General features: G+C 37.0%; 2 protein-coding genes and 1 long non-coding RNA gene across 3 annotated transcripts; all 3 read left to right on the top strand.

Moving 5' to 3' along the window:
* The first annotated feature begins 215 nt into the window (after positions 1–215).
* nras (NRAS proto-oncogene, GTPase) lies at positions 216–6,639 on the top strand. Its single transcript, XM_082189186.1, has 5 exons — positions 216–492; positions 3,062–3,193; positions 3,856–4,034; positions 4,221–4,377; positions 4,525–6,639. The coding sequence occupies exons 2-5, from the start codon at positions 3,083–3,085 to the stop codon at positions 4,642–4,644; spliced, it is 567 nt and encodes a 188-aa protein (XP_082045312.1). The 5' UTR covers positions 216–492; positions 3,062–3,082; the 3' UTR covers positions 4,645–6,639.
* A 133-nt stretch (positions 6,640–6,772) lies between these two features.
* Positions 6,773–21,872, top strand: ampd1 (adenosine monophosphate deaminase 1 (isoform M)). Its single transcript, XM_082189147.1, has 15 exons — positions 6,773–6,983; positions 11,223–11,388; positions 12,916–13,021; positions 13,492–13,657; positions 15,198–15,417; positions 16,156–16,285; positions 16,376–16,570; positions 16,893–17,024; positions 17,110–17,273; positions 17,357–17,483; positions 18,184–18,347; positions 19,617–19,737; positions 19,855–20,028; positions 20,133–20,243; positions 21,323–21,872. The coding sequence occupies exons 1-15, from the start codon at positions 6,962–6,964 to the stop codon at positions 21,476–21,478; spliced, it is 2,154 nt and encodes a 717-aa protein (XP_082045273.1). The 5' UTR covers positions 6,773–6,961; the 3' UTR covers positions 21,479–21,872.
* Positions 6,996–9,544, top strand: LOC309513388. Its single transcript, XR_014211432.1, has 2 exons — positions 6,996–7,153; positions 7,197–9,544. It is a non-coding gene; the product is annotated as an uncharacterized lncRNA (long non-coding RNA).
* Positions 21,873–22,374: the final 502 nt, after the last annotated feature.

The following is a 22,374-nucleotide window of genomic DNA, read 5'->3' as shown; positions in this document are numbered from 1 at the left end:
AGGTCTGTTAAATGTTATTCAATTTCTTCAGGAATATAAATGTAGTCGTTTTCACAGCCAGAAGCTGCACACTTACTGTGAGTGACGACGACAACTTGACCGTTCCAAGATGGCGGACGCCCCGACGTGTCTGGAGCGGTCGAATGTGCCTCTACTTGTAAACATCTATAGTAGCCACAGAGGCTGGACTTTTATTTTGATATGATTTGTGGAATTCTGAAGCCGGAAGTCGCTCTGAATCGTGAAGTTCTGGGGGAAGCTGCTTAGTCAACTCTTATTCAAAACTTTAGACAGACTTCTTTAACTGCTGTTTTTACAAGCTGAATCTATAGCCTCCTAACTAATCCTGTTCGTAGGGGTTACGTAGCTTCCAGACGAGTGTGAAGCGACTTTTAAAGCGCTCCCCATGGCATTATTTTGGGCGAGAGAGCAGTAATTAGCGGAGCCCTGTTGATCAGATCAGCCAGAGGTCGCAGAACTGCAGAGTAAGCGGTGAGTTTCCTTCTCCACGCCTTATAAACCCCCTGCTTCATATTTATTACCGTCCTCGGGTGTTTACATGCATTTTCACGTGCATTGGTACCTGTAAACACTAGGTATAGGTGCTTCTTTGTGCGACATAAAGGCTGTGTCTCAAATCCCAGTGAACTGTCTACATAGACAGCATTTTGGCACATGAAGAATAGGCTACATGTAGTCTTAATGGCATGTTGTCTGTTTAATAACTTGTCAAATGTATATTTAAATGATCTTTGAAGTTTCCTTTTCTAGGTATTTGCTATTGAGCAACTTATTAATTTTCTTTTGAGGGTTTAGCACTAATTTGCTGGTTTATTCCACCACAAACATCCCAATACTGTTAGTTTTAAATCACTATTTTTATTCCAATATCTCAACCCACCCAGGGAACCTTCTCTCTGGTTATGAGAGCATAAAAGCCACTGGCAAGGTAATGGGATGGTGTGAAACATTCATACCAGTTGAAAGTGCATATTTACATAGAGCACAACAACATTCGAGTTTAAAATTGCCAGTGCAATGCAATGAAAGTGAATGGCAACTGCCATTCTCCCTATATGACATAATAAGGTGAACTATTTCTTTAAGAAAAGAAAAAAAAAGATTGATATTAGCCCTTAATTAGTATCCTGTCATTTAAAGTCTAAAAATGAATCAATTTTGATCAGTCATCATGAAATCAAAATTGACTATTCTTATTTTTTATGGAATATTGCAGCATAAATGATTCATCTGTGTACATTTTTTTATTTTTTATTATTCACATGCCCCGCTGCTCACAGCCCATTTTACTTCTATAATGTGTATTTTACTTTTATATTCAACAAGAAACAATTTGAGGGTGGGAAGTTTTTTAATATATATATATATATATATATATATATATATATATATATATATATATATATATATATATATATACTGTACATATATATATACACACACATATACACACACATATACACACACATATACACACACACACACACACACACACACACACACACACACACACACACACACACACACACACAATGGATGTTGGTGGTTCTTAAAAGAATGCATCCAGACTGTATGTGGGAAAGGAAAGTTGCTGAAGAGGAAGAACATGTTATTTAATTTTGATAAATGATTACAAAGACAAACTATTTTTTCTTTTTTTCCTTGGAACATGCGCAGATGAATCACTCGTTTGAATGTAAAATAGATGCTTTGACCTGAAGTCTGTGTCTCAGGTTTAAGTTGATCTAGTAAAAACAGTTCAGGGGTCAGTGACCTCTGCTCTTCTCTTAGGTTAATTTTTTTCCTGGCTGTACTCTGAGAATGACTTTGACATTTAGCCGTTCTATTAATAGATTGCAGGGCTACTGGTTGCAGATGGGAGTGATTTCTTAGAGAAACAGAATAGCTTCCAATATAAGTCATAAAAATATGAGAAAGTACATAATTATATTATTCACTGTTCAATATGCTGTCTGTAAACTCAGTGCAAGTCACCCAGACGACTGTCGAAGACATGCATGGGCGGCTGTCAGGTGGTGCGTTTTACTTTTATTAGCAATTTTAGAGATGAATTTGCTGGACCAATCACAGTTATTTGATTATACAGTACTGTTCAATAGTTTGGGGTCAGTAAGATTTTTTAATATTTTATTTTTATTTAGCAAGGATGCAGCAATTGATCAAAAGTGACAGTAAAGAAATTATTAGTGTTACAAAAGAGATTTCTGAAGGATCATGTGACACTGAAGACTGGAGTAAGGATGCTGAAAATTTAGCTTTGCATCACAGAAATAAGTGACATTTTACAATAAATTAAAGTAGAGAACAGTTGTTTTAAATTGTATTTTATTGTATTGTATTAAACTGTAATTTTAATAAAACAAATACAGACTTTGTGAGCATAAGAGACTTATAAATCTTACAAACACCAAACCTTTGAACAGTAGTGTAACTTATTTTAGATTTTCTCTTTTCTCTCTCTCAAAAAAGGAATTAACCAAAACATACATTTTAAATGTTTTTAATGATATAGTTACACAAATGTGACCCTGGATCACAAAACCGGTCACATGTCGCACGGGTATATTTGTGGCAATAGCCAACCCATTGTATGGGTCAAAATTATTGAATTTTCTTTTATGCCCAAAATCATTAGGATATTAAATAAAGATCATGTTCCATGAAGATATTTAGTTAATTTCCTACCGTACATATATAAAACATTTAGTTTTGTCAGTGAATGCAGCACAATCGTGAACATTAATGGACAACTTTTAAAGGAGATTTTCTCAATGTTTCGATTTTTTTGCACCCTCAGATTCCAGATGTTCAAATAGTTGTATCTCAGCCAAATATTGTCCTATCCTAACAAACCACACATCAATTGAAAGCTTATTTATTCAGCTTATTTAAAATTGACCCATGTGATTTTTGTGGTCCAGGGTCACAAATGTTATTAAGTATTGATTTGTATGTCAAACTTTTTGTGAATATTGTGTTATTAATATATGCGTGTGCACTCTCTCTGTCTTGATCACAGGTGGTCTCTGAGGACTGTAAGATGACCGAGTATAAGTTGGTTGTTGTGGGAGCAGGTGGTGTTGGGAAGAGCGCATTAACCATCCAGCTTATTCAGAATCACTTTGTGGATGAATATGACCCCACTATTGAGGTACTCAATAAAACGACCATCTGACCTCATCTTTCCTTAATTTACGACTTTACATACACTACAGTCCAAAGTTTGGGGTCAGTAAGATTCTTGAAATGTTTTTGAAAGATGTCTCAAAAGGCTGCATTAATTTGATCAAACATACAGTAATATTGTGAAATATTATTACAATTTGAAATATCTGTTTTCTATTTTAATGTTTTTTTTAAATGTAATTTATTCCTGTGATGCCAAGCTGAATTTTCAGCATCATTAATCCAGTATTCAGTGTCACATGATCCTTCAGAAATCATTCTAATTTGATGCTCAAGAAACATTTCTTATTTTACTGGATTCTTTGATGAATCCAAAGTTCAAAAGAATTAATTTGAGAGAGAATTTTTTTTTTTACATTTGATCATTTTAATGCATCCTTCCTGAATAAAAGTATTAATATCTTTCAAAAAAATCTTCCTGACCCCAAACCTTAGAACAGTAGTGTACTTGACATTTAAGCGCATGGCCATCACCGTTTGACATTTTCATTTGTCCTCATAACCTGCGCTGAATGCTTTATTAGAATAGGATATATACGTCCATTTCACAGTATTGTCCAGGTTGATTCATGTAATCGTGAGACTATCAGGCTCAATGCATAGTGCTGATCATGTCGGTCCCTGCAGGACTCTTACAGGAAGCAGGTGGTGATTGACGGTGAGACGTGTCTGCTGGACATCCTGGACACTGCAGGTCAGGAAGAGTACAGCGCAATGAGGGACCAGTACATGAGGACAGGAGAGGGTTTCCTCTGCGTCTTCGCCATAAACAACAGCAAATCCTTTGCCGACGTGCATTTGTACAGGTCCGATGAATACGGCTTCAGTTATATTTTATGATGAATCCTCTGGATTTTAAGTAGCATTAATCTGATTAGATGAACCACTTTCGAAGCTTTTAAGTTTAAGACATGTCAATATAATATTATATGAAGGAGCATTTGTAATATGTGGTGTACAATGTCTATAACGGAACATTTGATACATTTTAGAGAGCAGATCAAGCGCGTGAAGGATTCAGATGATGTTCCCATGGTCCTCGTTGGGAACAAATGTGATTTGGCCAGAACGGTGGACACCAAGCAAGCTCAGGAACTTGCCAGAAGCTACGGCATAGAGTTTGTAGAAACTTCAGCCAAGACCAGACAGGTGGGCAAAGACTGATTATCAGTTCTTGCTTTTCATATTAAAAACTTTTTATGTGTTAGCACATTATGTTCGATTGCTTTTACTGCTTCACACATAGCATACGTGTTAATGAAATATCCTTTGTCTGTTTTCCTTAATGTTTTTCAGGGAGTTGAGGATGCTTTTTACACCCTCGTCCGTGAGATCCGGCATTATCGCATGAAAAAGCTCAACAGCAGAGAAGATAGGAAGCAGGGCTGCCTGGGTGTGTCCTGTGAAGTCATGTGACTGCACTGTCACCCCCTTTGTTTTTTTGTGTTTTTTTAGCAGTTTCTTGACCAGGCAGCTGGAAGCCTCATGACCATGTGTGTGTGTGTGTGTGTGCGCGTGTGCGCAGAGTTCGCCCTCTGCTGGCTGAAAGGGATTAATGCACAACTGGTCATATTTCCTGTTGGCCTGCTGTAATAGAAAAATGAGGCCATTGGACATTAGCCCACTTGTCTCATTTAGTACTTGAGTTGTCCCTCTTCCTTTGGAAGAAAAACTTATACGGGCATTGAGATCGGGCATTGAGTTCTTCTTTTTTTCACTTCTGAACCCTTATGAACACAACAGCACATTGGTGTTGATTAAAGAAATTCTAAATTGCAGAAGGGTGCATCTCTTAAAAACCTGCTCAGGTCACATTTCACCAGACAATCTAAACAATAAATCATTAAGGAAATATATATAATATTTTTCATGAACATTTATCACATCCCCAACACATTCTCATTATCATAATGCATCTAATTTTTTTTCATGCGTTTCCCTTTATTCTCATTTGTAATTCCCATTGTTGTAATGCAATACATTTTTACTGTAATATAATATTTTCTTCAGTAGGCACAATGGTAGTCCAACACCTACTACTACGATGCATAATTACTTAACAGTTTAAATTAAGTTCACACATTATAATTTTTTTATTACCATACTGTGAAAAGATGGTCAACAAATACGACTGTCACATTGCAAAAAAAATCTAAATAGTCCTAAAATACTATTCATTTTTATTCACCCAAAATATAATTTCATAATGATTCTATTGATTTTTGGCAGGTTTTTTTGTGTCACCCTAGAATTTTTTAATTACAAGAAATGCATATTTCATGGAAGAGAAGGAACTGCATTTTTAAAGTGTATTTAAATTGGAATTAATGTAGATTATTAGCATATACCTTAATATGGAATCTGTTATTTTGAAGGTTTTAGAAACCTCAGACCTGATGCTGTAAAGGCTTCAGAAGAGACAAAGTGAAATGCCCTTTAATCTTAATCCGCAGGTTCAATGCTCAGGAATACTGTGAACACAGAAGTTCTTCAGAATTGTGTGGGATTATTTCTTTCCCTTTTGCCATTCTTCTTTTTTTTTTCTTTTTTTTGTTGTAGCCAAAGAGTTTATTTAGCATTTACTTTTACCAATTTCTGTCATATAGTGCCATTTACTCTAGAATTTCACCTTGTTCTTTTATTCTCTTTGCTCTCAGATGTTAATTGTATATTTTGACATATAATACAGAATGATTAGAACGATTTAGCCTAGATACAGAGACGTCAATCAGATTTTAAGCATGAGGTGTGATGGATTTTACTTAAAGGGCCTTTTGAATCATGGTGCTGCTGGTGTACACGCCAAATCTATGTGCCGCCTTCTGTGTCCTATATAGCATGACATATTTTAGCCCATGTTAAATAATGTCTTAAACCTTCCAGTGAAAGCTGTAAAAAAACATTTTTTTTTTTTTTTGGGGGGGGGTTGTAAGAGATCAGAGTAAGGTTTGTTGCTATGTTTATTTTCCATGCCTGAAGTCTCTTCTTGAGAGCCAATGAAGGTTTATCAAGAAGTTAAAACGATTCTTCGTGTTGACTATCATGTTATTTATATGGCATTTGTCTGAATCTGTGCCTGATTTCATCATCGGTGAAATCTGCAGTATTCGTACTGCCGTTGCGTCTGGCCTTCTGTCCTCACTTTAACAGAGGCAAAATACAAACTTAAGTTTGCCTTTACATTAACAATCCTTTCTTTTCCAACTATATCAAGACTTGATTGATGATGTATTTTGCAGTTTTAGCACAATTTATTAGTATCACAGACTTTCCTTAATCAGAAAATCATGTGAAAATGAACATTTCATGTCTTTTTTTGGGGGGGGCAGGGGGGAATATTCATGTGTAACAGATGTTTAATGTGCCTACCATATTACAACACGTTTTACCAGTAAATGAATTGGAAACTGAGCATATTGTGTGTAATTCTCCTACATGTGCATGGATGTTCGTGTGTGTGTGTACTTACATAATATCCTATTTTTCATGTGTGAGCTTGTCACTTGAATCTGTCTGTCTGTTAAAACTTAAAATAGAGTTGAACACACAGAACCTGGAGCGTCAAGCCCCTCATATCCAGTGCGGGTACACGGCTCTGGTTACACTGGGCAACCACTGCTTAATATTGCACGGTTGCTGTGTCCAACTGCACACTTCCCCGCAACCGAGGAGCAGTGTCGGACCGACCAGCTTTCTGCAGGAAGAGAGATAGTGTAAGAAACCTAAAGCCAACATGCCCAAAGTCGCTGTGCCCGGTGAGTGTCCATTCACCACCTGAATCCAACACACAAAGAGAAGATTTGGTTTGAACATTGCATTAATCTATTCAATTTGTTTTACACCACAGAAAACATTCAAATGAGCATATAATTGCTTAATAGATGTGTATGCAAAGTTAATTGAAGAATATTAAAATGTTGCAAAAGTTTGGACACCAACTGTGGTCTCTTGCAGAAACTGTAATCTAGGAATGGGAGTGTCTGAATAGTTATTTTTGCAGATCAAATCTTAGAAGTTTGTACAACAAATACAGTAGGCAAGAACAACTGCATTTGTTTTTTGATCAGGCAGTGGTGGTACATGGGAGTATTTTAGGAACTTTAATTCAAAGACAGCAACTGTAAGGCATTGCATTCTTCAGCTGTGTCAACACCCCTGACATTTTAATAAATGGAAGCAGAATTAAAATAGAGGTGTTAGTGTTTGATACTGCCTCATTAACTCCTGTGATGGATTGATCCACACGTTTAGATATAGACTGAAGTGCAATCTACATGCACTCTTGAAAATGGTGTCAGATAGGCCGTCTTATGTATGCATGCAGGAGTTCACACTGATTTTTTTTTTTTTTTTTTTTTTGCAGCTGTGGAAGACTCCATTAACGAGGTTGAGAACGCTTATGAGTTATGATTTACTAGTCACAACACATGGAGGCTTGCTTAAAAATGCAGGATAACCTTTTTCTAGTCAGCGGATTCTAGTGGCTCAAATGTCATACTGGTGCTTGACTCGCCATCACTCACCTGAAATGTATTTTTACATCATAAATGTTTGTCCACTGGGTCTTAGCGAGTTCAGTTGTGCTCATATATTTTCATACACCTGGCAGAATCTGCAAAATGTTAATAATTTTAGCTGAAGAGGTATCGTAAAAACAGCATGTTTTTACTCATATAGTACTCAATAGTAGCTACTCTTATTTTGTTACAATTATTTCCTTAAAAACAGATTCTGCAAGGTGTATATAAACTTATAACCACAAGTGTATGTGCACTGATTATGGGGGATAGTCCTGATTCTTTTCTTCTCAGTAAGATATTGGGTTGATTGGAGAGTTACATTTCTAGACATGTTGCTTTCCATGTGTAGGAATAATCTGAATTTGAATTTGCAGACTGTTATAGGATATCAGTCACTGATATCACCAAGTTTAAAAATAGAAACACTATCATTTCATGGCAGCAGGGAAGGCCACAAACTGGCTGAGCTTCAGAGAGAGAGAGTCTTCGAGCAGGCTGTTATAACACTCTGCTGATGAGTTCACACCCAAGTAAAAGACCATTGAGTCTAATACTCTGTTGAAGATTGTTTCTGATATTAAAATACTTATGTCTCTGCATATTAAGCTGGACAGGAGAAAGTCATTTGTAGTTGATGGTGTGAGTTTTGGCGGGACTATCTGTTTGCCCGACCAATGGCAGATAAGGGGGTGTTTCTGAAACCTTTCGCTATTCAGTTTAGTGACATATTCAAATAATTCAGAGTAAAATCCTCTTCCTGTCTTCATGTGATGATCTACTGTTTCTGTTGTGGTCAATGTGCGTTATTGTCCTTGAGAGTGACCGTAACTCTTGTTTGCCCCCTCACATGAATCCTGTCCCATGATGGGTACATATTACTAACCCAGCAGAGGAGAAGCGTAAGTATTGGAAGGAATCATAGGCGGATGATTGTTTGTGTGTTTGGAAAGAGGGGTGAGCATGACCTGGTAGATATGCGAATCTCAAAACCAAGGGATTTGCCATGAAACTCCAGGTGGATACAAGGTGTGATTTTTTTTTATTTTTTTTTAAGAACGTTTTAGAGTGTAGGAATGTGAATTAGGGGATGTTGAATATTATTTAGTATAAATAAGTTGTTTATTTGTCTAGTGTTCACGATCCATGACATTGACATTGGCTGCATCCGAAATCACATACTTCTACAGTAGGGGAAAAACATGTGACACAAATTCTCAGTTCTCATAGAGTAGGCTAAAAGTACCAAGATGACCTATTACTTCCGGCGAGATTCTGAAGTGAGCATACGATGGACACTTTCCCATAAGGCCATGGAAGAGGATTTGTGAAGTGAAGCGACGCAACTGACACTGGTAGGCCACGTGATCATGACAACATGGTGATCCAGATTATATTCATACTATAACATATACCTTTCAGTGGTCACAAAGTAATTATTTATTCAAAATAAGTGCCAACTAGTCTGCGCCAATAGCCTCGTGGGCAAGTGTGCTGACATGTAGCGCCGTTGTGCTTCGGGCGACCCGAGTTCGAATCCCGGCTCGTGGGCCTTTCCCGAGCCCGTCCCCCCTCTCTCTCTTACCTCACTTCCTGTCTAGCTACTGTCCTATCCTAATAAAAGGCAAAAATGACAAAAATAAATCTTAAAAAAAACAACAATTAAGTACCAACTTAAGAGAGTATATGATTTCGGACGCAACCCTTGTGGATTGTGGTCTGGGCCAATGGTGTGGGTGCTTGGGGCCTCTAACTGAGCTTTAGTTATTAAATATATGATGAAACAGGTATTGAAATTGTATTTGAATTAAACCAGTTTTAAATAAAAAAAAGTATGATCATGGAAAGTGAACAATAACAAATAAAAGTTTGCCTCTATGTGAAGAGAACAGATTGTGATACACTATTTGTGAAATGTCAAGCCTTGTTTGAGTTCTTTTGAAGGTGTCTGCAAACTTGGGATTGTGAAAAAAGTCATTGTGATATGACAATGAGCATGACTTGATGTTTTTTTACATAATTTTGCACTTTTCACTCTACCATCAGTCACTGCGATTTATATACAAAGGTTCATGTTGACACCTAAGTTTATTGTAAAATTCGGTTGCCTGCAATACAGAGAGATTGTATTTAATACTACAGAATTGTTTGTTATTCCGGTGGCACGTGTGATCCCTCAAATGTGAATAAAATGACAGTTCCAATGTGTTGCTTACTAACTCAGTCTAACCTCTAACCTCCTTTTTCTTTCCAATGTTTTGGATCTTCCTCACCCACTCTGGGGAAATGAATAATCAGCAGTCAGTAAGTATAAAGGAACCCGTCCGAGATCGACATGTTAAAAGCGCTTCAGTGCAACAAAATAATGGCAAAACGTCCATCTGGATATTTTATTCACTTGTTTGTTTAGGTGAAAATATACATTGGGGTCCAAAAGTCTGAGACTGTATTGAAAATCTGCCATTGATATAACACTTTATTTTATAGAGTCCTTGTTACACGTTACATGTAGTTATAGTAATTACTATAAATTGTGCATAATTACATGCAACTAACCCGAACTCTATATTAACTACATGTAATTAATTATTGTTAGTCATTACTCATTATAATACTAAATGTATTATTGCACTGTAACATGGACACCTGAAAATAAAGTGCAACCCTGTTTTGTTTTAGTAACATTTAAAACGTTATGCTATAATGTAAAACAAATAAGAAATATTTAAATTTGCATCACTGATGTTAACTTTTGAGCAGACGGACAGATTTTCTTGCTGGAGTGTCAGAGCAAAAAGGTATTTACTATATAATTTGTAATTAAAATGTGTATTCAGCTGAAAAAAATGTGCACCCCATTGTAGTTCATAAGCAAACAAATGACTAAATTGTGTAGCCTACGATTTCTGCGCATGTTTAATGTGATTCTTAAAAGCTTTTAGGATGAAGGCCTCATGTTTTCTTGTCTGTTTTCAATTAGACATTTCTAAGTTATGATTTGGGTTCTGCTGAATTGTGTGTTGTCTCAATGAATTTGTCATACTAGTTTTATCTCTGCATGGGAGATTTTGCTCATTCACTGCTAGCGATCACAGTGACTCAGTAGTTGAATCATTCTGAATTTTTTTTCCTTGTGCCAAAAGCATGCTCTGGTTTAAAAATTCAACAAAAGTTGATATTCTTATAGTTAAAAATATATAAAGGACAACCAGTCAGATGCTTTATATAAGTACTACAAGTTGGTTGTTCACTTATTGTGCCTTTATGGCGTTTACCATAGGCTAATCATTATTTTTATACTTAAGTTATGTCAAGACCATGACATCTCACTTGATGCATCTTAACCACTTTGGGGCTTTTTACTCTCGCTCGCTCCCTCTTTCTCTCTTTTTTTTTTTTTAAATGGTAGACCGCCGTCTCCTTAAATAATTATTTTACATTAAAACCAGTGTTGTGCTGCTTCTTCTTTTCTACCAGAAACGGACGATCGTGTGCGTGCGATCGCAGAGCGTGTGTTTGCATCAGAAACCAAAGAAGAAGATGTCCGTGAGGAGATCTCTCTGTTTGATGTGGCTGACGATTGCCCTATCCTCAACCAGGAGCTGGCCTATCATGTAGCCGAGGATGATGACATAGAGAAGCGGTCAGTGCCGTTACACAATTATACAACTCCTTTTTTAAATGAAGTAGCCTACATTGAAGTCGCAATGAAATGAATGTGGCGACAGATTTTTTTGAAGTGCAACTGAGTTGAACAGATTACTGAAAAAGAGGAAAATATGGTGACTTGGTTCTGTGCATTGGTTGTTGATATTGAGATGTGGGCGTTGCAGTCAAAATGAACACGAGGTTGAAGCAGATTGATTGGAGAAGTCCTGCATGCATCACCAAGGAGAAAAGTCAACTGTTTTCAAGATCAAACATTTTGATGGGGAAAAACATAAAAAAAAAAAAAGAGAAAATAATCTTAATCTGGAATGAAACATATACATGCATTTAGAAAATGATATCTTATTGAACATGTCTATCTCTTAAGTCTCATTTTCATTTGCAAAAAGACAAAAAAGTATGCCGTCTACTATGCCGTTTATAATATTTACATGTGGTCTCAACATGGCCGCCACCACCACCACCATGAAGGAGGGGAAGGGGGCTTTTCAGTAGAATAAACTTATTCTCATGTTACTGTGAGTGTACATCATGTAAACATATTTGTCAGAAGCACTATTTATTTGTTTGATTGCAAGCCATTTCTTAAATTTTATTTTAAAGGTTATTTATAAAGCAGCAGCAGTGATGGTGGCAAATAGCAACTTTTGTTGCAGCTTGAGTTGTTTAATATAGAAGAACAGATAATGTGTAGTCCGCAAGCCGAAATGGGTATGAGGAAATGCAACTCTATTTTTATTTTATTTTACCTGAGGGGGAGGGGTTCTAGCAGACCAATCACAGCACAGCGATTGCGGTCTGCGTAGAATTGACGCGTTGTTACATTTTACGGCGTAGTTACGATATAGGCTATGTGTAGCACGTGTAGCCTTTGAAAACTGCCTCCTAGTGGTCTGCATGTGTAATTGCACATTGACGCAGAAGTATAAATGAAAACCGACACGTAGCCTACGGCGTAGGTTCAACGCAGAAGTATAAATCAGCCTTAAGCTGTCGACTGTTTAAAATACGTTTTAAACAAAACATGTTGACAAACAAATACACAAAAATTTGATTTTGTGATATGTAATGATAATAGACGGACAAATAATGACAGTACTTGCGTTTTGTCGACTTGAGACATACCCATAATACTTGCTTTTCGAGTGCTGTCGGATCAGTATCGGACGCTACATCACATGAAAACGCGGCATACGCGACTTAATTTTGCGAGTGTCTTTTATTAATGCTTTGACAGAATTTTGAGGTTACTGAAATCTTTGTTGGAAAACGCTATCGAAGCTTTCATTATATACAATTATTTTTGTATATATTATATATTTAACAAGTTTTTTTTCTTGTAGCAGGCTATATCCTGCAAAAATCTTCTTTTTTTTCGAAAAAAGAAAGAGGGGCTTTCTTTGGTGGGTTCAGTCCTTAACTATTTGCACCCGGAAGTCGTGATTTAGTACAAAATGTACTCAAAACTAACCAACCTCATCTTTAACCAATCTCCACACAGAAAGAAGCTTCACAGCCGCACTCACCATGAGCTAGAGGATCAACCAACCTACTTGGAAGTGCCTCACTTTCAGAGAGTGTCCATCACTGGTGACTATGCTGCTGGGGTATGTTCCAATTTATAACTTCCTGTTACATCCAGGAACTGACTTGGACATTCCCATGTTATGTAAGTTTTGATTTTATATATTGCCGTTTACCAAGACCAGCAGAAATAGATCAGCCAAGGGGTCTCTCTATCTAAGCAGATGGAGCCCAGCCCTGGATTTGGTTTCTGAAATCTATATCTGACATTTAGAAGGGGGTTTTAAGTGGGGGTTTTAAGGAATTAATTTTCACCTGCAGTCATCAGTTCTTGCCTACCAAGAATCAAACTTAACTGCCCTGGCATTACATCAGGGACATGATCGCTTTTAAATATAGTTTCACTTAGTCACTGTAATGCTTTCTATGACTGTTCATAATACATTTGCTTGTATGTTAACTTATTGCTTTTTCATATTAAAAATATAGGCATTTCAAACATTACAATCAGGGCAAGCACTTGGCATTTCACACAATCCAAACTGTATTGCAGGTCACCATGGATGACTTTGAGTTGTCCTGTAAGGGTCTGTACCGTGCCCTGAACATCAGAGAGAAGTACATGAAGCTAGCTTTCCAGAGATTCCCCACCACTCCATCTCAGTTCTTACGCAAAATTGAAGGAGAGCAGTGGAAACTAGACGAAAGTGTGCTTCCAGGTAATAACTGTATACTAGAATACTATGATAAAAAATAAATTACAATAAGGTTCCATTTGTTAAAGTCGGCATGAAACAGAAGTTGCGATAGTCTTTTCTTTCCTATAGTGACATATATCCGAGCGAAACGGCTTCTCGAACAAGAAAAAAATGTTGGGTGGGACTTGTTTTTCTCCATTGGGAATTGATTGAATTGATGTGATTTGCTATTGCTGTAATCTCATGGGAGTGACAGGTTTTCCCTTCCTCACACTGAGAAACACTTATATTAATTAATTAAATATTAGTTCTGACATGACAACTCTCTGAGGGTTTGGCATAGTAATGAATAGGACAATGTTAATGTGTTAGTTTGGTCTTGCCGGAATAATTCTGCTACGCTGCTGCTGCTGTTGAGCAAGTATGGAACTTGCCACTGCCAATACACACATGACTATAGAATTTACGCGTTGTTACATTTTATGCCGTAGTTACGACATAGGCTGTGTGTAGCACGTGTAGCCTATGGACACTGCCTACTAGCGGTCTGCATGTGTAATTGCACGTCGACGCAGAAGTGTAAATGAGCCTTAAGCTGACTGTTCAAAATATGTTTTAAACATAACATGTTGACAAACAAATACACAAAAATGTTATTTTGTGATATGTAATGATAATAGACGGACAAATAATGACAGTACTTACGATTTGTCGACTTGAGACATAACCATAATGCTTGCTTTTCGAGCGCTGTCGGATCAGTATCGGACGGTACATCACTTGAAAACGCGTCATACGCGACTTAATTTTGCGAGTGTCTTTTATTAATATTTTGACAGAATTTTGAGATTACTGAAATCTTTGTTGGAAAACGCTATCGAAGCGTTCATTATATACAATTAGTTTAGTATATATTAAATATTGAACAAGTTTTTTTTTTTTTTCTTGTAGTATATCCTGCTTGTTTTGGCTTTCTTTGGTGGGTTCAGTCCTTAACTATTTGCACCCGGAAGTCGTGATTTAGTACAAAGTTTACTCAAAACTAACCAACCTCATCTTTAACCAATTTCCACACAGTAAGAAGCTTCTCAGCCGCACTCACCATGAGCTAGAGGATCAACCAACCTACTTGGAAGTACGGAACTTGCCACTGCCAATACACACATGACACACTGCCGTGAGCAAGCAAGACATACTGCTGCTGTACAATCACCCCGTAGCAGATCTATACAGGTGGAGCTGGGGAAGGTGAAGGGTTTCTGAACAGTGTTGCCAGATTGTGTCGACGATTTCCAGCCCTAGCGCTCAGCGAAACCTGCCCGCTCCAAGAAAAACCCACCCAAAACATTAACTGCCAAAATAATGAGATAGACATTTTATTGCCATGTCAATCAAGGTTGATGAGGCTCATTTTCATTCCCTGGAAAACTAATCAAAACAGGGCAAATACATTTAACATGTTAAAACGGCAGTGAATCAAGGAATTAACAGATGACTTTAATCCTCGGAAACTAACATAATATAATGATACATAATGATAACAGTCTCTGTTGTGTTGCAGTCTTTACCTCTCCTCCTAAGGATGGTGAGGATCCTTTCTGCACTAAGGACTTCCCACCTAGCCTCAGCTACGTTGCTCGCATGAAGGATGGTGTTATCTTTGTCTACAAAGACGCAGCATCTGCTGATAAACACCAGCCTCTGAACCACCCCGGTCCAGAACTTGCCACTTTCATCGATGACATGAACTTCCTCATCGCCTTGATTTCTCAGGGCCCAACGTACGCGTGCACGAAAGCCCTGCTTGATGCTTAATAACTGACCTCAACTTGTCTGTAATATATTCTCTCATTTTCCATTTCATGATTGGGCAAAAAACACAAAGAATTCAATGTGATAAAATGTCAATTGAAATCAGTGTTACATATTTCACTATTTGTTTATGATATACACTACTGTTCAAAACTTTGGGATCAGAAAGATTTTTTAAATGTTTTTGAAAAAAGTCTCATGCTCACCAAGGCTGGATTTATTTGATCAGAATTACAGTAAAAACAGTAATATATTATTATTTAAAATAACTATTTTAATTTATTGTAAAATGCAATGTATTCCTGTGATCAAAGCTGAATTTTCAGTGTCACATGATCCTTCAGAAATCATTCTAATATGCTGATTTGCTGCTCAAGAAACATTTTATTATGAATTAAATTATTTTATTTTATATAAAATTAAATTGATTCTTTTTAATAGAAATTATAATTGTTTTACAACTAAAAACAGTTGTGCTGCTTAATAATTTTGTGGAAACCGGTATACATTTTTTTTTTTTTAGGTTTCTTTGATGAAACTTCATTAGAACAGCGTTCATTTAAAATAGATTTCTTTTGTAACAATTTAAAAGTCTTTATTGTCACTTTATTGATCAATTTAATGCATGCTGGCTGATTAAAAATATAAATTTCCTTAAAGCAAATTAAAGTCTATTTCTAAATGGATGCTTGCGTTTTGTCCCTCAGAAAGACATACACTCATCGTCGTCTGAAGTTCCTCATGTCAAAATTCAATGTACATGAGATGTTAAATGAGATGGAGGAAATGAAAGAGCTGAAGAAAAATCCCCACAGAGACTTTTATAACTGTAGAAAGGTATGACTCAAAACAGCCAAATGTAATTTATACTTTAAAAAAAACGTATGTTATAACAGTTATGTTGTTGTTCCCTTCTCGCTGGTGTAGGTTGATACTCACATCCACGCTGCCGCCTGCATGAACCAGAAGCATCTCCTGCGCTTCATCAAGAGGTCCTACCGTGTGGATTCAGATCGGGTGGTTGCTGTTTTGAAGGGCAAGGAAGTGACCATGAAGGAGCTTTTTGCATCTCTTAACCTGCATCCCTATGATCTGACTGTAGATTCCCTGGATGTGCATGCTGTAGGTATCACACAACACATCATGCAAATCCTTCCATGCCTGCTTACCCAAACTTGGGAAGAATATGTATAGAGAATCACCACAGATGTTCAGGACTAAAAAAAACAATATGTCAAAGTATCCTTACAGCACTATGCACTGCTCCTTATGCAGTTGTCATGTGCTGTGTTTACTTTTAGATGATTACATGGGTTACAAAATCTTCCCGGTGTATCCTCAGCTGTTATGACAGTATTTTTAGCACTCCTAACTGCTTACGAAAACTGTTGTTTGTGATGACTGTGAAGTTATTTACAGTTATTCCTTGCTCGACTTCATGCAGGGCAGACAAACCTTCCAGCGTTTTGATAAATTCAATGCCAAGTACAACCCTGTGGGTGCCAGTGAGCTGCGTGATCTGTATATGAAGACTGAGAACCACATATCTGGAGAGTATTTTGCCACCATTATCAAGGTAAGACTTGGGTGAACCATGGCATTATTCATTTACACTTACGGGGAAACCAATCAAATCAGCCATAATCTCTGGAATCTCACAGGAAGTTGCCAGTGACCTGGAGGATGCCAGATACCAGTACGCGGAGCCCCGTCTGTCCATCTATGGCTGTAACCCTAATGAGTGGACTAAGCTTTCCAGCTGGTTCAACAAGCACAGGGTCTTTTCTCCTCACCTCAAGTGGATGATTCAAGTGCCCAGAATCTAGTACGTGAATCTGTTTCACTTCTCGCACTTAAGTCTCTTTGTGAAAACTGTACTAACAGTATAACTTTTATTTCTCCCTGTAGTGACATTTTCAGAGCCAAGAACTTTGTGCCACACTTTGGAAAGATGCTGGAAAACATCTTCCTACCTGTTTTCCAGGCCACCATTGACCCTAACTCTAACCCAGAGCTTAGTGTCTTCTTGAAGCATGTGAGTGAATCTGGCAAATATAATATTAGTGAATACATATGCAAAGAGACAAGTTCTATCTCATAAATACAGTATCCTAGTAATGTTCAAAAGTTTGGGGTCAGTAATACTTAATTCAGCAAGGATGCATTGAATTGATCTAAAGGGAAAAAATACATACAAAATACATTTATAATTTTACGAAAGATTTCTATTTTAAATAAATGCTGTTCTTTTGAACTATTCATAGTTTTAGTTTTTTAATTGTATCATGGTTTCCACATTAAGCAACACAACTGTTTTCAACATTGATAATAATAAGAAATGTTTCTTTAGCAGCAAATTGTAATACATGCTTTATTGACTCCAGCATCCTTTTGCTTGTTCTGAATCAGATCCGAAGTAACTATAACTCACTACTTGAGTAGTCTTTTCATTGGATACTTGATTACACTTACTATTTTAATAATAACATTATTAATTTTACTTCTACTTGAGTAATTATTTCTATAAGATTTTGGTTACTCTACCCACGTCTGCAAATCATCATATTAGAATGATTTCTGACACTGAAGACTGGAGAATTTAGCTTCGCTATTACTGCAATAAATTACATTTTAAAATACTATAAAACAGAACAATCATTTTAAATTGTAATAATATTTCACAATATTACTGTAGTCTGTTAACCCCTCCATCCGTGTGTTTTGTCCCTCTGCAGGTGACGGGCTTTGACAGTGTGGATGATGAATCCAAACACAGCGGTCACATGTTCTCCACAAAGAGCCCCAAGCCTGAGGAGTGGGACATTGTGAAGAGCCCCTCATACACTTACTGGATTTACTACATGTATGCAAACATCGCCCGACTCAACCAGCTGCGCAAGTGAGTATCTCAATAACACAAAAAGAAAAAAACTAGCTATAGGACATTTATAGACTGGATATATTTGTTGTACTTGATACTATTATGATTGCTTATAATTGAAGTTAGGGGTTTGTTTTAATCCCTGACCCTAAATAATTCAACTTTGGTGTATAGACCTTATTCACAGCTGCGCCATTTTTGATTTTTCTGTAAAGCCCAATTTATACTTCTGCATCGAACTCCTGCTGTAGCTACGTCGTAGGCTGTGTGTAGAAATTTCAGTAGACAAACAAACTCCAGACAATATGAGCTGTGGAAAATTATAAGTGACCTAGGAGCTTTATACAGCTTTTTACAGCAGATGCCATCAAAAACACAGCAAGTCTATCCCTCACAGCCTCACTTTCATACCTGTCATGGTGCTGCTCTGAATAAGGTCTATAATACATCCCACACTGTTTGTCCCATGGACATGAATAATACTTCAAGTTGTACAGCTTGCAAGAAGTGTGCTATAATTTTTTTTACTTGGGGACACTTAATATTCAGTAATTTACAGTTTCTGAACTGAATCAAAACTGAACTGACTTCAACTGAATAATGACACTATTGACTTTTTAGAGCTGCTTTTTTGTTTGTTTGCTTTCTGCTTGCATCATTGATCATTATTTTAAGCTGTTAAGCTGCTTTGAAACAATCTGTATTGTATTAAGCTCTTTATGCTGTAAATAAAGGCCAAAAAGAGTAAAAGAATTGAGCTAAAAATAATTATTTTGGACAATAATATTGGCACCAAAAAAATCATAGATTTACTTTTTTCTATGTAAAGTACTTAGTTTCTACTAAGTATCTTATGCCCACCTAGGCTGCATTTATTGGTTAAATATACAATAAATCTAAAAGTAATATTGTGAAATATTAATATTAATACAATTTTAACTGTTTTTTTATGTTAATATATTTTTAAATGTAATTTATTCCTGTGATGCAAAACTGAATTTTCAGCATCATCACTCCAGTCTTCACGATCCTTCAGAAATCATTCTAATATTCTGATTTGCTGCTCAAAAATCATTTCTTATTATCAATGTTGAAAACAGTTAAGCTGCTTAAAATTTTTGTGGAAACAAAAAGGACTCTTTGATGAATGAAAGTTAAAAAAGAATTTGTCTTTACAGTCACATTTGATTATTGTAATGCATACTTGCAGAATAAAAGCATTACTTATATTAAAGGTGTGTTTATATAGCCCAGAGTAACTGTATCTTGTGTTTTTGTGGCATCCAGGGAAAGAGGAATGAACACATTCCAGTTCAGACCTCACTGTGGGGAGGCTGGAGCTGTCACTCACTTGCTGGCCTGCTTTATGACTGCAGACAACATCTCTCACGGCCTCAACCTCAAGAAGGTTAATACACCATTTACCCTGACATTAGGGGGCATCCTTCACCTTACCACTTCATCTTACCCTCATGCTCTCTCTCGGTCTTCGAAAGAATCACAACTGTCTCCTCATGTTCCACAGAGCCCTGTCCTGCAGTACCTGTATTACCTGGCCCAGGTTCCCATTGCTATGTCTCCTCTCAGCAACAACAGTCTGTTCCTAGAGTACAACAAGAACCCTCTGCCGGAGTTCCACAAGAAGGGACTGGTGGTCTCCCTGTCCACCGACGACCCCATGCAGTTCCACTACACCAAGGTGTGAGGCTTCGCCCCTCTCCATATGTGCAAACTGCAAATCTTCTCTCTATTTCCTTTGATTTGATCATGTTTTTGAATTCATCTGAATTCCTGCATCAATAGGAGCCCCTGATGGAGGAGTATGCCATTGCAGCCCAGGTGTTCAAGCTCAGCACCTGTGACATGTGCGAGATTTCCAGGAACAGTGTCCTCCAGAGCGGCCTGTCTAATGAGGTGAGGTCACCTGATTAACACATCTCGCTTGGACTACAAAGCGATTTTTCCGGATCACAATGTTCCTCATTTAAATAATCCCCGCCCACGGAATACGCATAAAAAGGGGACGAGGCCTGGTTGAGCTGCATTAGAGAAGGCAGTGGTGTCGCTAAGTCATAGAGACACTGTTTCCAGAACTTATTTGTTTGACCTTCCTAAAACACTGATCCTGAACATTATAACCCCAACTTTTATCTGTGCACTGCACATTTTACGGAGAACAGCTTGTTTTCTGTTGCTTTTATAGGCTTTCGGTTCTGTAAGGCAGTTCACCGCTCCTTAGGAAAATTAACCATGTTTAGTGATCGATTACTGTTTGTATTACCTCAGTTTTCAGACAAATATCACGATTAAATGGTGGATAACATCGTATCTCTAATGTATAAGAAAATTACAAAAACATACCACTCAGAAACGTCCTGTGAAATTCGTGCTTGCAAAGTCCACGCATGAAATCCGTTCTACACGATCTTCTTGTTTGTTAACATTGTCAGGGTCTGAATCGGGCTCAAATTGGTTTGAAATTGACGCTATCCTCAATATTTACACTAGAGAAGAACTCACTTATTAAGGAGCGTGACATTCCCCAAACACGGGGCTAAGTCTGCCAATCACAACACACTGGGCCAGTGAAAACATAAACATAAACATAAATCAAGCATGAAAACATTAACGTAAAAGGGAATAATAGGACCCCTTTAACAGTAACAACACTGATTTTTTTAAACTTCAAAACAATTATTCTATATCTAATAATATGGAATTAACAATTCAAAATATTCACTCATATATTACATATCGTTAGCCTCATAGCATAATTGCCTAAGTCATTTTGTGTTTTTTCTTGGTTTCCAAAGACATTGAAATATGACTTAGGCAATTATGCTATATATATATTATATGTTATATATATTACACATCTGTAGTGGTCACCACCAGGGTTAAGCAATGTTTTTGTTGAAATTTGATGCCTAATAATTTATACCTTTCAGTTTTAATAATCACTCTGCAACATACATTTTTTCTGACACAAACAGGAAAAGGTTCATTTCCTTGGTGCCAACTACTTGAAGGACGGTCCAGAGGGCAACGACATCCGCAAAACCAACGTGGCTCAGATTCGCATGGCCTACCGCTACGAGACCCATTGCTATGAGCTGAACCTTATTAAAGAGGGCGTGATGGCTGACTAAAAAAACACACAGTGTGAAATTGACAATTTAAATTGAAAAACATGAAAGTGTAAATTGTCACTGACAACAGGATTTCGGCTAATATTATTGTGAAGCCCATGAGATAATTCCCATGAGACAGAGCTTATATCTTAAAGAGAAATAACACTCCAGAACCGAGTCTTCTTGTACACAGGTGTTTGTTGGCTTATGAAGTTTGTCTTATGTCTGATCTTAAGGTCTTACTGCTGTTTACAGTTTGCAGTTTACTAAGTTTACATCCCCTTTGTGCCTTATTGTATCTTTATCCTTATTGTTTAGTTTATTGTATCCTTGTTATGTTTTTTAGTGGTCATGCTTCGGAAAAAAAAGCCTGTTACAGTTGACTCAGTAAACAAAATCTATATTTAAAATATTTACTGTTTCGATTTTTGTTTTTATAGTTAACACAAAAGTGACAAATCTGCCATTATTTACTTCACTTTGTTTTTCCAAACCTGGTTAACTTTTTTTTCGGTGGAACACACACACACACAAAAATGTTTATACAGATGGTCATGCTGCCCATCTTCCATACATTGAGACCAAAGGCTGTCAAGTCTAAAAAGGACATCACAACCACCAACTTCTGTAATAACAATTCCAAGTCTTCTCATGTCATACAAAAGCAACAATTCACCTTCTCCTCCCCCTTTGAACCTCTCAAATGTCATTTGGACATCTGCATATTAAAACTTTTAGGAACCTGACATGGGTACATAATAGCAAGTGCTATTTGTTGGCATTAGTGCCAAACCAGGCACAACAACAGGTCATGCATCTTGATGTATGAAGTTTGGGGTACAGTTTGAGAGCTTCTCTGTATGGAAAGATTGTCGAATATCATTTAAATTAAAAATGTTGTTTCTCAAACCTAT

Source organism: Leuciscus leuciscus, assembly GCF_965113295.1.
Source record: "Leuciscus leuciscus genome assembly, chromosome: 13".
In the NCBI taxonomy this organism is placed as follows: Eukaryota; Metazoa; Chordata; class Actinopteri; order Cypriniformes; family Leuciscidae; genus Leuciscus; species Leuciscus leuciscus.
This window is presented reverse-complemented; position numbering and strand designations above follow the sequence as displayed.